The sequence below is a fragment of the Thamnophis sirtalis genome, unplaced genomic scaffold (genome assembly GCF_051295495.1).
Source record: "Thamnophis sirtalis isolate CommonGarterSnake01/CBP01778 unplaced genomic scaffold, rThaSir2_p1.2 scaffold_12, whole genome shotgun sequence".
In the NCBI taxonomy this organism is placed as follows: Eukaryota; Metazoa; Chordata; class Lepidosauria; order Squamata; family Natricidae; genus Thamnophis; species Thamnophis sirtalis.
In genome coordinates this window covers 53833709-53846906 of record NW_028261392.1, presented here as the reverse complement: position 1 = coordinate 53846906, position 13198 = coordinate 53833709, and the positions used below count along the sequence as shown (strand labels likewise).

The 13198-nt window shown below is 38.7% G+C and overlaps 1 protein-coding gene across 2 annotated transcripts in view; it reads left to right on the top strand.

The window, feature by feature from the left end:
- Positions 1-3482: 3482 nt before the first annotated feature.
- The window catches only part of TEDC1 (tubulin epsilon and delta complex 1), a 69306-nt gene continuing 59590 nt past the window's right edge, over positions 3483-13198 (top strand). The window contains exons 1-4 of one of the 2 annotated variants that reach the window (XM_087726599.1): positions 3483-3718; positions 5096-5174; positions 7984-8186; positions 12230-12397. In XM_087726599.1, coding sequence (XP_087582725.1) covers positions 3593-3718; positions 5096-5174; positions 7984-8186; positions 12230-12397 — 576 coding nt within the window. In that variant the 5' untranslated portion in view covers positions 3483-3592. The remainder of the gene's footprint in view (positions 3719-5095; positions 5175-7983; positions 8187-12229; positions 12398-13198) is intronic. The other variant, XM_087726598.1, reaches the window with a different exon arrangement.

The window sequence follows — 13198 nt, the reverse complement described above, 5'->3', positions numbered from 1 at the left end:
CCACTGCCATGGGCGGAGAAGCCAGCAGGAGCTTTGCCGGTGAAGGAGAAGAAGCAAGAGGACTGGCAGCTCATCAAAACAAGTCTGGGGAGGTCCTTTGCGGGCGGCCAGTTCTAGCCGCCTGCAAAGGACTTCCCCACGTTTGCTTTGGTAGAAATCTCTGCGCGGCAGTTAGAAACTGCTGCGCGGGGATTTCTTTCCATGTGCGCGGTCGCGCAGGCGCGCACCTTAGAGGGAACAGTGCTGCCCAGATGGATTGCTGGTAGTCCACATAACACCTCAGGTACTCTTCTTTCATTCTACTGCCCCATTTGTGCTCGGATGAAAGGCCAAGATGAGTCCCTGGATGGGCCCTATTGCACATAGGAATTCCCTCCAGAATTTTGAAGTGAATTGGACGCTACTATTGGAGATAATCCTGCATGGCACCCCATGTAGCTTGTATATTTGCTTGATGAACATTCTAGCTAGTTTCTTGGCTGAGGGTAGCCCTGAGCAGGCTGTGAAGTGGGCTTGCTTTGAGAATAAGTCAATCAAGGTCCAAATAACCGTTTTCGCACCAGTCTCTGGGAGCTCAACTATAAAGTCCATGGCGATCTCTTCTCAGGATTGGACTGGGTCTGCCACTTGCTGGAGGAGGGCAGGGGGCTTTCCTGGCTTCTTCATAGTGACATAGTTGGCACAGCTCTTTGTGTAGTCCTCCATGTCTGCTTTCATCTTTGGCCACCAGAATTGGCTCCTAGTTAAGGGCAGGGTTTTTGGTTCCACCACAAATGCGCGCACAACAAAAGTGTGCCTGACTAAACCGCGGTGTCTAAAGCGCGGTGACAAAACCGCGCGACGAATGAGTGACTAATTAGCCCTAAAGCGCGCCGACAAAAGCGCGCCGACAGAAGTGCGCTGTAACGTAACCCTAAACCTAACCCTAACCCCAGGCTAGTCCATCTTTAAGGGTCAAGGCTTTGTTGTTAAGCCATTGGTCTGCTGGAAGCACAGCTTTTAAGGTCTCTTGTCATTGGATCCTCCCCAGGGTTGTCGCTGTACTTGACTTGCCCTCTGGCGATGGCTTGAGCTGCTGGATGAGGGGGGATGATGACATGGATTTGTAAAAAACTTCTCATCTTATAAAACATTCAGAATCTTTCTTTTTAATTTTACCATTAATCTGTCCAATTCTGAACATTCCATTATTATTTTTTAAATAATTGCTGAAATCATCCTGGTTGGACTAGTACTGGCCTCCGTAGCAATTGAGGTGGGACCAGATCCAGTTAAAAAAAATATGGTAGCTTCCCAAGACTCCCATAAAAAGTGGCGAGGGTTAGGATTAGGCCAGTGAGGCAGGTGTTGGGACCGGCAGGGGAATGGTGCTGGCACCCACTGTCATTGGATCTACCCCTGACCAGGGAAGTATGATCAACTGGGAGGGATTTGGTCCACCAGTGGCAGCCTGAGGGTGGCTGGCAAGGCGGACTGCTTGCCAAAATGGCACAATATTCAAAAGAAACAATAACTTTGCAAAATATCTTGGCTGGAATTCATAATTTATTAGAAAGAATTAGAGAGAATTGAGAAGAAGATGGGAAAAATAGAGTTTATATCAGCAAAAAATGATGGGGTCAGAGTCCCAAAAATTGAAGGGGAAATGATTATAAAGACAACTTTATACTTCTTGATAAGTTAGAAAAATGTGGGATAGACAGCATCACCACATGGATTTGTAACTGGCTGACAAATTGTACTCAACAAGTACTCCGTAATGGTACTACATCTACATGGAGGGAAGTAAGCAGTGGGGTACCACAAGGTTTCGTCTTAGGCCAATACTCTTCAATATCTTCATAAATTACTTACATAAGGGAATAGAAGGGGAACTCATCAAATTTGCAGGAGTAGCCAACACCGCAGAAGACAGGCTCAGGATCAAAAAAGATCTTAACAGGCTTGAACAATGTGCCCTATCCAAAAAATGAAATCTGACATGGAGAAAAGCAAGGTTCTACACCTGGGCAGGAAAAATCAAAAGTACAAGTACAAATTAGGCAAAATCTGGCTCAAAAACAGTAACTGTGAGAGGGACCTTGGAGTCCTAGTGGACGATCAGCAATGTGTAACGGCAGCCAAAAAGCTAATATGGCTTTTTGGCTGCCCAAAAAGGGTTCTTGGTTGTCTAAACAGATGCATAGAATCTAAACCACATGAAGTATTAGTATTGCTTTATAATCCCTTAGTAAGACCACACTATATCCAGTTTTGATCACCACATTACAAAAAAAAATGTTGAGAACTTTGGAAAAAGTGCAAAGAAGAGAAACTAAGACAATTAAAGGCCTGGAGACTAAAACACATGAAGAACAGTTGCAGGATTTGGGTTTGGCTAGTCTCAAGAAAAGGACTAGTGAGGACATGATAGTATTTGAGAGGCTGCCACAAAGAGAGGGGGGTCAATTTATTTTCCAAAGCACCAACAGGCTACACAAGAAACAATGGTTGGAAACTAATCAAGGGCAGAAGCAACCTGGAATTGAGGAGAAGCTTCCTAACAGTGAGAACAATTAACCAGTGGAACAGCTTGCCTTCCGAAGTTGTGGTTGCTTCATCGCTGGAGGTTTTTAAGAAGAGACTGGACAATCACTTGTCTGAAATAGTATAGAACAGTGATGGCTAACCTTTTCCAGACAAGAGTGCTCAAAGCCCGCGCACATTCACGCAAATGCACGTGCCCCCAAACCCCCCAAATGCAATGTGCACGTGGCCTCTGCACATGTTCTGCCCCCCCCCACCGCACATGCACAGAGCTTGATAAAAAAATAAAATAAAAAATGGTGCAAAAATAAAAACAGCTTTTATAGTTCTCTATAATATAATACAAATCGTACAGTTTGAATTATCAATCAACTATATACAAGGCATGACATTTAAAAAATGCCTTGACATTTATATCTTTGATCTAGACCAGTGTTTCTCAACCTTGGCAACTTGAAGATGTCTGGACTTCAACTCCCAGAATTCCCCAACCACCGAATGCTGGCTGGGGAATTCTGGGAGTTGAAGTCCAGACATCTTCAAGTTGCCAAGGTTGAGAAACACTGATCTAGACAAAATAACTGAAGAAAAATTGAATAATTCCTCAAAAATCCTTGGCCTTGCCCCGGTGTCCAAAAAAATATAATTAGATCATCGTTGTGATCCAATTTTTCAGTGTTGCAAACCTAAATAATTAGAATATTCGAAATAAAATTTGAAGTAGAAAAAGAAAATAATCTTCTCAGTTTCGTGGTGATTGCCCGTTCGATATCTGCTAAGCAATCATAGCTTTTCTTTAACGGACGACTCGACAATAATTCCAAACAGAGATCAGACTTTTAAAAAAAAAAAAAAACCTCAGAATTAAGAAGCCTGAAAGGCTATGCTTAATTCTCTTTTTTTCCCCTCTATGGTAAAGGGCATGATGAGAGTATCGGGAAGCGACTGAGCTTCAGATTCACTGCTGCGCATGCGCACTTGACGCTTACTTCCTGTCAAGCTCCGTAACGTCCTGCCGCTTTTTGAGAGGGAGAGAGGCGCGGAAATAAGCCCGATAAAGAAGATAATGAACTGCCAACGACCGGCATCCGCTTACCTGCCTGCAGCTATTGCAGCGCTGAGCCTGAGCCTGCCTGGCTCGCACGTTTCTCCAGAGACTTTCCGGCAAGCCAAGTTCGATCAACCTCAGGCGGTGAGTAGGGGAAAGGGGAAGTACACGCTCCCGGCCGCTCTTTCTGCCACCTAACTGGGTGGCACGCTCAGACACTGAGCAGGAATTTATGTTTACCGACACTGTGCGAGACATATTAGGCAGCTTAAAAAAAACGAGACTAGTCCTCAACAATGTAGAACAAAGTGTCTCAGCCTCATATACTTTTAAAACGTGTAGGGCTGGGGAATTCTGAGAGTTGTTGCATCTTAAAGCGGCTGAGACTGAAAGACGCCGTCGTAGGGTAACTGCTGCCTTTGACTAGTAGCCCACCGGGCGGATGGACTAGGAAAAGCGTCTGGTTGGCAGCTTTTCAGTAGAAAATGATTGCCCTGAAGAGGGCTTTCTTCCTTTCAGGGACTATATCCTAGGACAGTGTTTTTCAACCTTGGCAACTTGAAGATGTCTGGACTTCAACTCCCAGAATTCCCCAGCCAGTGCTGGCTGGGGAATTCTGGGAGTTGAAGTCCAGACATCTTCAAGTTGCCAAGGTTGAAAAACACTGTCCTAGGAAACAGTCTCACTTCTTTATTCTGAGCTTCCGACTGTACAGAGGTGATTTTACGTGCTCGACAGAGATAGTATAACCGTGTCTATTGAGAGGCTCGAGTTTTTAAAACGAAACTCCAATGTACTAATTTATTTTGTCAGCTGCTGCTTATGTTTTTAAGAGAAATTTGGTAACGTATAGGTGATTAGAGAGCACCAAGTAAGAAGAGAAAACGAAAAACCATGCAAAATCGTGGTAACATACAAAAAATCACTAAACAGCTAATGAAGTTTAAAAACTTCGCATTTACTTGTGAATATACCCCAAAATGCACCTGTCCCACTGTTATATAGATATTAGATGCACATTTGTTGATACATTGAAATATGAAAATTATATCTCTGAATTAATTCAGTTTCAATATTCTCCAAAATCATGATTACTTTTTTTGAAGAAGTCTGCAGTTGAAATATGCTTATTCTGTTTATTATTTAATTAGACAATCTGTACTTTCAATGGCAATCAATTGGGGAGCCATAAAAAGTACATAACTGTTAAATACCATATTTTAAGAAGAAGAAAAAATCTGGTGGTACCTTATGAATCAAACAATTTACTATTGTTTATCTTTTGACCCTTACAATTGAATTAGATGTCCCATTCAAATACTAGTCAGATCTGACCTAATTCCTTTTCTGACTCTAGACATAAATTTATTATAGTTGAAAGTTTTAAAAGGATTTCTTTTAAAGGAGAACCATCTAGTATTTATATATTTGACAAGGGGATAGAATGAAACAAAGGTTCGGGGTTTAAGCAAAGTCATGTAAACTACAGCAAATGTCTTCAGTGTTCTCTATTTTAAACAGAGTTTAACATTCTGGAAGCTACTATATCATCTCCTGAATCATATCCATGGTGGAGGACAGATAAAGTCTGCTGATACAGGTAGCAAATTACTGTGAATGTGGGAACATGTTCAGTTTTGGAGGGTGAGGGAGAATGAAAGTAACAAAACTATGTTATTTATTTATGAAATTTATTGACAGCCTCAGTCTAAAAGATGGTACATGAACTATAAAAAGATAAAAGCTTGCACAGTTATAACTATTTGAATAAAATAGTTATATTTTATATTTTAAATAGTAACTATTTGAATAAAAACAGTACAAGTATAACATCTCCTGATACATTAAGACCTTTGAAAATCTTTGCTTGGCACTGAAATTATGGTGCTGTCAGATGAATGTTGAAGGGATGGCACTTGCCACTTGCTTTAACGCAAATTCCAATTAGGTGATTATTGATATTTGATGATGCAGCAAGCTTTGCAAGGTAAATGTTTCTTTGCTGCTCTCATAGCGAAAAGTAGCAATGTGTTTTGATATGGATTCAGTCATCCTCATAGTAAGTTTATACCTGTAATTCTTACCAGTGCTCCATCTGTTATCAAACTTGTTTTAAAAAATCAGATATTTTTAAACTTCCACAGCATTGGAGAAGGTACTCAGGTGCAACCATATTGATAGCTGTATTTGCTTCACTATTTGATCAGAATAATCAATCCAGCCTCTAGGAATAGTTTTTTTACTCACTGCTGGGGAGCACTAGTGCTTTGAGAACTGCTTCACCAAGGAATAATGATTGTTTCAATTGCCCCACCATTATACTACTCTCTCACACTCAGAGGTAAGATCTTACAATGGTATATCCTACTCTGATGCTGGGCAAACATACATTGAGAAATGAATGACTGCAACTCTATGAAATTACGATTGGATTGTTTCAGGCAGCTTTCACATGAAGTCTCAAAAAGCATCTGATAATTGTTTTATTACATATTCATACTGTCAAGAGTATTAAATTACTGTGTTTAGTTTTATTAACCCTTGTACTGTACATTACTTTGATTCCAGACAGTGTTGCTGTAGTTTTTATATAGTGAACTCTATGTAACATATTGATGTAAATGCATTTATTTGTTTATGGATGCCTTCAGTCAATTTCAACTTACGGCAACTGTCTGGATAAATCCATGCAGGTTTTTTGGCAATGTTTTCAGAAACAGTTTGACATTGCTTTTTTAGGAGTAAGCGAAAGTGATTAGCTCAAGATCACCTAAATGACTTTAGCATCTAAGACAGGACAAAACCTGAAATAGATAATTTCTTTCTTTCTTTGTTCTAAAAAGTGCAAAACTGTTTAGGCAGAAAGCCCTGCTGGCAATCTGTTATAGATTAATTGTATATTACTATCTCATTCCAGGAATGATGCTGTCTAAATTAGAAAGCATATGTGAGGGCTTGCAATTTGGGGGTCCTCCTGGATTCGCAGCTGACACTTGAACACCATCTGTCAGCTGTGACCAAGGGGGCCTTTGCCCAGGTTCGCCTGGTACACCAATTGCAGCCCTACTTGGACAGGGGGGCACTTCAGATGGTCACTCAGGCCCTTGTCACCTCAAGGCTTGATTATTGCAACGCGCTCTACATGGGGCTACCCTTGAAAAGCGTTCAGAGACTACAGCTAGTCCAGAATGCAGCCGCGCGAGCGATATTGGGTGTACCGAGATACACCCATATTATATCTGTCCTCCACGAGCTGCACTGGCTGCCAATTGGTCTCCAGACACAATTCAAGGTGTTGTTATTACCTTTAAAGCCCTACATGGCTTAGGACCAGCCTATCTGCGAGACCGCCTACTGCCATATACCTCCCAATGGCCGATAAGACCCGACAGGGTGAGCCTCCTTCGGATACCGTCAGCTGGACAGTGTCGGCTGGCGGGCCCCCGGAGGAGGACCTTCTCTGTGGCTGCTCCGACCCTGTGGGAGGTCCGGGCCTTACCCACTCTCATGGCCTTCAGGAAAGCCATTAAAACCTGGCTGTTCCGGCAGGCCTGGGGCTGTTGACCTTAGTGTTAAGGTCCAGCCCCGATTAGGACGTATGTGTGTTGTAAATTTTAAATTATTTTTTATTTATTTTGCTTTTCTTTTTTTCTTCTTTCATTGTAAGCCGCCCGGAGTCCTCCGGGATTGGGCGGCCTATAAATTTAATAAATGAAATAAATGAAATGAAATGATACTCTCCAGTCTTCCCTCAAGAAATAATAATTACTGTAAAAATTATGATAGCAGCCTTTAAGTATCTGAAAGGATTTCCTATAGAAGAATGGGCTATAGTTATAAAAAGGCTCCAGTTAAATGTAGAAGAAGAATCAACGGTCACCATTATAATTTGACAATTGAATGAATTATTCAAAAAGTTGGTGAGGTTCTCTTCACTGGAGATGTTTGAACAGAATTTGGACAGTTATTTTATATAAATACTTTAATATTTATTTTAGAATAAATATTCTAAATATAGCAAGATATTGGACTCAATGGTTTCTTCTTTTTTATAATTTTACAAAGCCTTTGTTTAATAATTCAATGAATTCAGGGATAATGGGAATCACTTTCTTTTCATTTTAAGAAATAAGTTATTATTGGGGAAGCTGAGTTGGTACTGAGAGGCTAGTACATAATTATTACTGTCAGAGGCTCTAATCTTGAATGTCAAATTTGTTTAAAAGGAGGAAACGGAACATGTCCTCCTAGGCTACTATGTATAAATTAACTCCTGAGGTGATGCGATTTTATCTCCTTGCCTCCCAAATTTTGGTTCTACTTGCTTTAGCATTTGGCACTCTTTTTGATGAATTTGTGGTTACTTGAATGGTAATAAATAATCAAGATTTACCTTATCTCTTCTTTAGGCACCCAAGTCAGATTTGTCAAATATGCAGCCTTGAGCTATGGATATAGAAGACTAAAATTTTATCAGCTTCCTGCTGATGGTTCAGAAGCAAGCAGAGAATTGCTATTGGCACTCTCTTGGTTCCTTTGCAGAATAGCTCTAATGGAAAAGTTATTGATACTAAATAGATTTAAACTTTGGGATGAAGCAAAAGTATGCATGGTGAGTTCAAGGGCTCAAGAATAATGTTCATTGGCGGCTAAATAATGAGAGAGAATGGGTCAGTTGATTTTTTGTTGTTGTTGAGAGTGGCAATAGAGGCAGGTTATTTTTAATGTATTCCAACATGTTCCCAGCATACTTTGTGGAAATTGTTTAAGAGACAAATGGCTTAAAAGAATTGAATGGATGCCATTTTATCTAGAGCTAAAGTAGAAAAGTTGATTAGAAATTACGCTAATTTAAAATATTTACCTTCCTTACAGAAAGACGTCTGAACTGCAGACATCTCCCTTTTTTGGCCTTTGGGTTCTCCAACTCTGTTGTTGACCAACTCTAGGTAGAAATAGTCCAGACACTGTGAGGATATATTGTAGAATTGTAGAATATTTTTTTGCTTGTTTTGTAATTTTCTTTCACTTTGATGAAATATAGCATTATTTGTAGGAATGCTTTGTTACATATCTTGATTTCAGCAAATCATTTAACAAAGTATATCATGACATTCTGATTAACAAGTTAGTTAAATATTAATTTTCTACCCAATTGACTTAATTGACATGCCATCTACATTTGACATGTTTCAAAAATTGTACTCAAAAGAGTGGTAATCAGTGGTTTCATATCATATGAGGGTGGGAGGCACTCTATAAAGATTATTTTATTATAAACTTTAAAGAGAATTTTATGAATTTACAGAAAATATAAAGTTGGTTGTCTAAATGTACAAGACAGAAATGAAATTCAAACAGATTTAGATACTGTAGAGAAATCTGCTGAAAATAAGCCCACATATAAAATGGGGAATATGCAATTTAATAACAATACTATGAATGTCTGTCTGTCTGTGTCTGTCTGTCTACTTACCTACCAACCTACCTACCTATCAGGGGTGTCAAACTGGTGGCTGCTGGCTGGATGAATCACGCTCAGGTCACGCCCACCCTTGTTCCACAAAGGCAAAAATGATAAATCATGTGATGGCAAACGTGACTCCGTGAATTTGACACCTGTGATATATAGGAATAATAATTGACTGCAAACTGAGTATAAATTCACAGTACAATCATGGCAGCAAAATGAATGGTTGTATCTCCATTAAAACAGGAGTTTGCCTGTTTTATCAGGTTCGATTGATTTTTCTATTTTCAACATTACCTTTTTGCCTTCCTGCTTCCCCAGGAAAAACGGGTATTCCTTATTTTCAAAATAAGTGCAATCAGTGAATATATAATTGTTTTCAGTAGCCAAAACATACTTTTATTAAGTAATAGAATTATGCATATCTGTGCTATATTTAATAAAATAATGTTTCTAGTTACAGAATTTCAAATTTCCCCTCATTTCTCTCTCTCTCTTCCCCGAAAAGAAGCCTTAAATATTGTGATACCAAATACATTAACTGTTCATCTATTTCTGCATAATTAAAGCACTGCTTTTTATTTTTTGAGCTGGCTAAGCAATAAGGTTTTATCTTGGGATTTAACAGCTGTGAAATATACATAAAATATTGAGTGAGACCAAAAATAGAAACCTTTGTAGCACAGGACTACTCAGATTTGATTTCAAAATCTGGACTTTGGAATTGAGATATAGTAGTATATTTACTATGATTTGATATCCAGGATTAGTGGCCACTTACACATAATCTCTATATATAAAAGCGAAAACCACTCACACTGGATCATGAAATCTCCAGAATCGTAAAGCTTACAAACGTGAAATGTGGCACGTATGATCCTCTTGGCTTCTAGGTGCTCGCTTAGAAAGGATTTTTTGAAATGACCATCAGACCATTAGCATTTCTTATTATTAACATGCTCTGATGCGAAGGAGTTAGATGTTCTACTCTCCCTCCCAACCTGAAAACTTGGACATGAGCGTGGCTAACCCGTGACTCATCTGGCCTGCTGGCTGGGAGTTTGGAGAGGAGCCTGAGGAAAAGAAGGTGGTAAGAGAGAGGTTTCTGTGGGGCAAGGCTGAGGGAGAGAATGGGATAGGATATGGGAGGTTTCTGTGGAGCAAACCTGAGGAAGAGAGAAAGGGATAGGATAGGGGAGGATTCTGTGGGGCAAGGCTGAGGGGGAGAAGGGAAGAGGAGAGGCTGATGGTAACTACTCACTAATTTTAAAGCCGTAAGTGTCGATTTATCACACCCGATCACATAGTTTTGTAGCGGATAATGGGTATTCAGCTAGTTACTTATAAACTTATTACTAGTTTATCCATGCAAACTTAATATTTGTCCTGATTTCTAATAAGACTAATTTAGAAATATAATATAGTATAGTATAATATAATATAATATAATATAATATAATATAATATAATAATTTACGTATGAGTTCACAGCTTCTTTGCTAGCTTCTTATACATTTATATACATTCATGTATCAAGCATCACAACTCTATATCAGCACAAGCATTCCATGTATATAGCGTATATGGAATGAATATATAAAGTAAATGAAAAGGTATATATTAAAACTAAAGGGATGGGGTGGCTCAATGGCTAAGACACTGAGCTTGTCGATCAAAAGGTCAGCAGTTCAACAGTTCAAATCCCTAGTGCCACGTAATGGAGTGAGCTCCCCTTACTTGTCCCAGCTTCTGCCAACCTAGCAATTTGAAAGCACGTAAAAAATGCAAGTAGAAAAATAGGGACTACCTTTGGTTGGAAGGTAACAGCATTTTGTGCGCCTTTGGCGTTTAGTCATGTTAGCCACATGACCACAGAGACATCTTCAGACAGTGCTGGCTCTTCAGCTTTCAAACGGAAAAGAGCACCGCCTCCTAGAGTCGGGAAGGACTAGCACATATGTGCGAGGGGAACTTTTACCTTTACTTTTATATTAAAACACCCAATGCACCATCTTAATCCTTCTCCTACTCCTGCTAATATGAAACATTTGCCAACCTTTTCATTTATTCTCAGGTATGGTTTAGATTTATTGCGCACTGCTGTTACTGCATTCAGCAACTAATTTTGAATTCTACTCCAAACATTTTACAATTCAAAGCTGTTTACTTTAACATACTTTCTTTGAATAAAAAAATATATCATAAATTTGCTTTCTCACATTCATGCATTTAATACAGATCTCTTTAAGGACAAAAATCTGGTCTGCATAGTGCCTACATAAGCCAACCCAATCCTAAAGCTGCCAGGCATAAAGCCTAGAAGGAGAGAAGAGCAATTTCCTCTTTCTATGACGAATTACAAGATTTTTTTTCTCCGCCATACAACATTTGGTTCTGTTCAATGTTTGGATACTTAACCTGATGGTACAGTCACAAATCACTTTACACTTTACACAATTTCTTTCCAATATTCCACTGTATTGGATAGAATAAAACATTAGCGCTGTTGATAAGGGGATGTTGATCAAAGTGGCACATTTTCAAAGGCTAGAATATTTGAATATGTCAGGAGCAGTTAAGCTTGGTGTCTTTCAGCCATTTTAGATAATGAATCTCAGTGTTTAGGCTCTCAGTTACATTCCCTATATCAATCTTTTTTGCAGGTATCTTTCATGAAATATTCAGGAAATTTAGATAGATAATTGTTTTTCACTTCTGGAGAGCTTCATTTATTTTAACATACTTAATATTTCTTGAATTTGCTATCTTTAATATATATATTTTGGGAGAATCTTTGATGCCTTTTTATGAAACTATGTATGTTGCTGCTTGAATGTGATAACCCAGAGCAGAAAAGGGAAAAATTCTGTTTATGAGAACTTCCTTTCAAGTTATGATATAGAGATAGAATACAATCAAGGAAGAAAGAGAATAATAAAAAGAGAGCTCTACTTATATTACTATTCCTAGAGGAATACATTTCATCAGACTCGTGAGTAATGAGACATTTCTCTTATCAATAGCATCTTTAGAAATTCTGCTAAAATTTCTAGGCAACAACAAATACTAAACATCTACAGAAATACTCTCTAAGCTCATGTAATAAACCTTGAATACTGTGAAAAACTAAGTTGGTACAGAGCAAAAATCATTTTCAGAGATTTTGTTATTATTTTCCTTCTTAGTGCAATCCTCCTCTAAAATATCCACAAGATGGGAAAAGCCTTTTTTCAAAACCTCACGTTAAAGGCCAAAAAGATGTCCAATACCTTCAGTGGTTGAATGGCCGCCTGAAACTCCAGTGGCGGAGTTACCACTCTGACCAGGAAGAGCAATGCAAGTTACTCCATAAGGTAAGTAGAACTTGGGCTGCAGCTGTTTATATTTTGTGGCATTATCCTTCTCTGGTCTTGATTCTATAAGTTCCAGAAGTGGTTTAAAAACAAAATAGGGCTTAAGATTGTGTCTTTATCTAATTTTTTTTAGCCAATGTATGTAGCAAGAAGAATGGATATGTTTTCTTTACATGGTGATGATATTTTTTTATTTTCTTGTTCCAAGGTTAATAGGTACTAAAACTGAATGGAAAGTTCATAAGCCTGAAACCACTGTAGATTCATATTCAGTTTATTCTGATATAACAGTTAATTGTGGTTTGACATTGTGAGTTCTGAAGAGGCTCCAGCTTGGATATTACCTCCCACTCATACCATAGTTCCAGGTTTTAGTTCATAGTTTAGCCATTGAGCTGAACTGGGAGTTAGTTTGCAGCCAAGCTAAAATTGAAATTTAGACTTCTGCTGCAAGAGACCATAGTAGGCTTATTTATAGATCTTCAAGGTAATACAAATTATACAGGTGAAACTCGAAAAATTAGAATATCGTGCAAAAGTTCATTTATTTCAGTAATGCAACTTAAAAGGCAAAACTAATATATGAGATAGACTCATTACATGCAAAGCAAGATAGTTCAAGCTGTGATTTGTCATAATTGTGATGATTATGGCGTACAGCTCATCAAAACCCCAAATCCACCATCTCAGAAAATAAGAATATTACATGCAATCAATAAAACAAGGATTGTGCATAGAACAATATCGGACCTCTGAAAAGTATAAGCATGCATATGTACTCAGTACTTGGTTTGGGCCCCT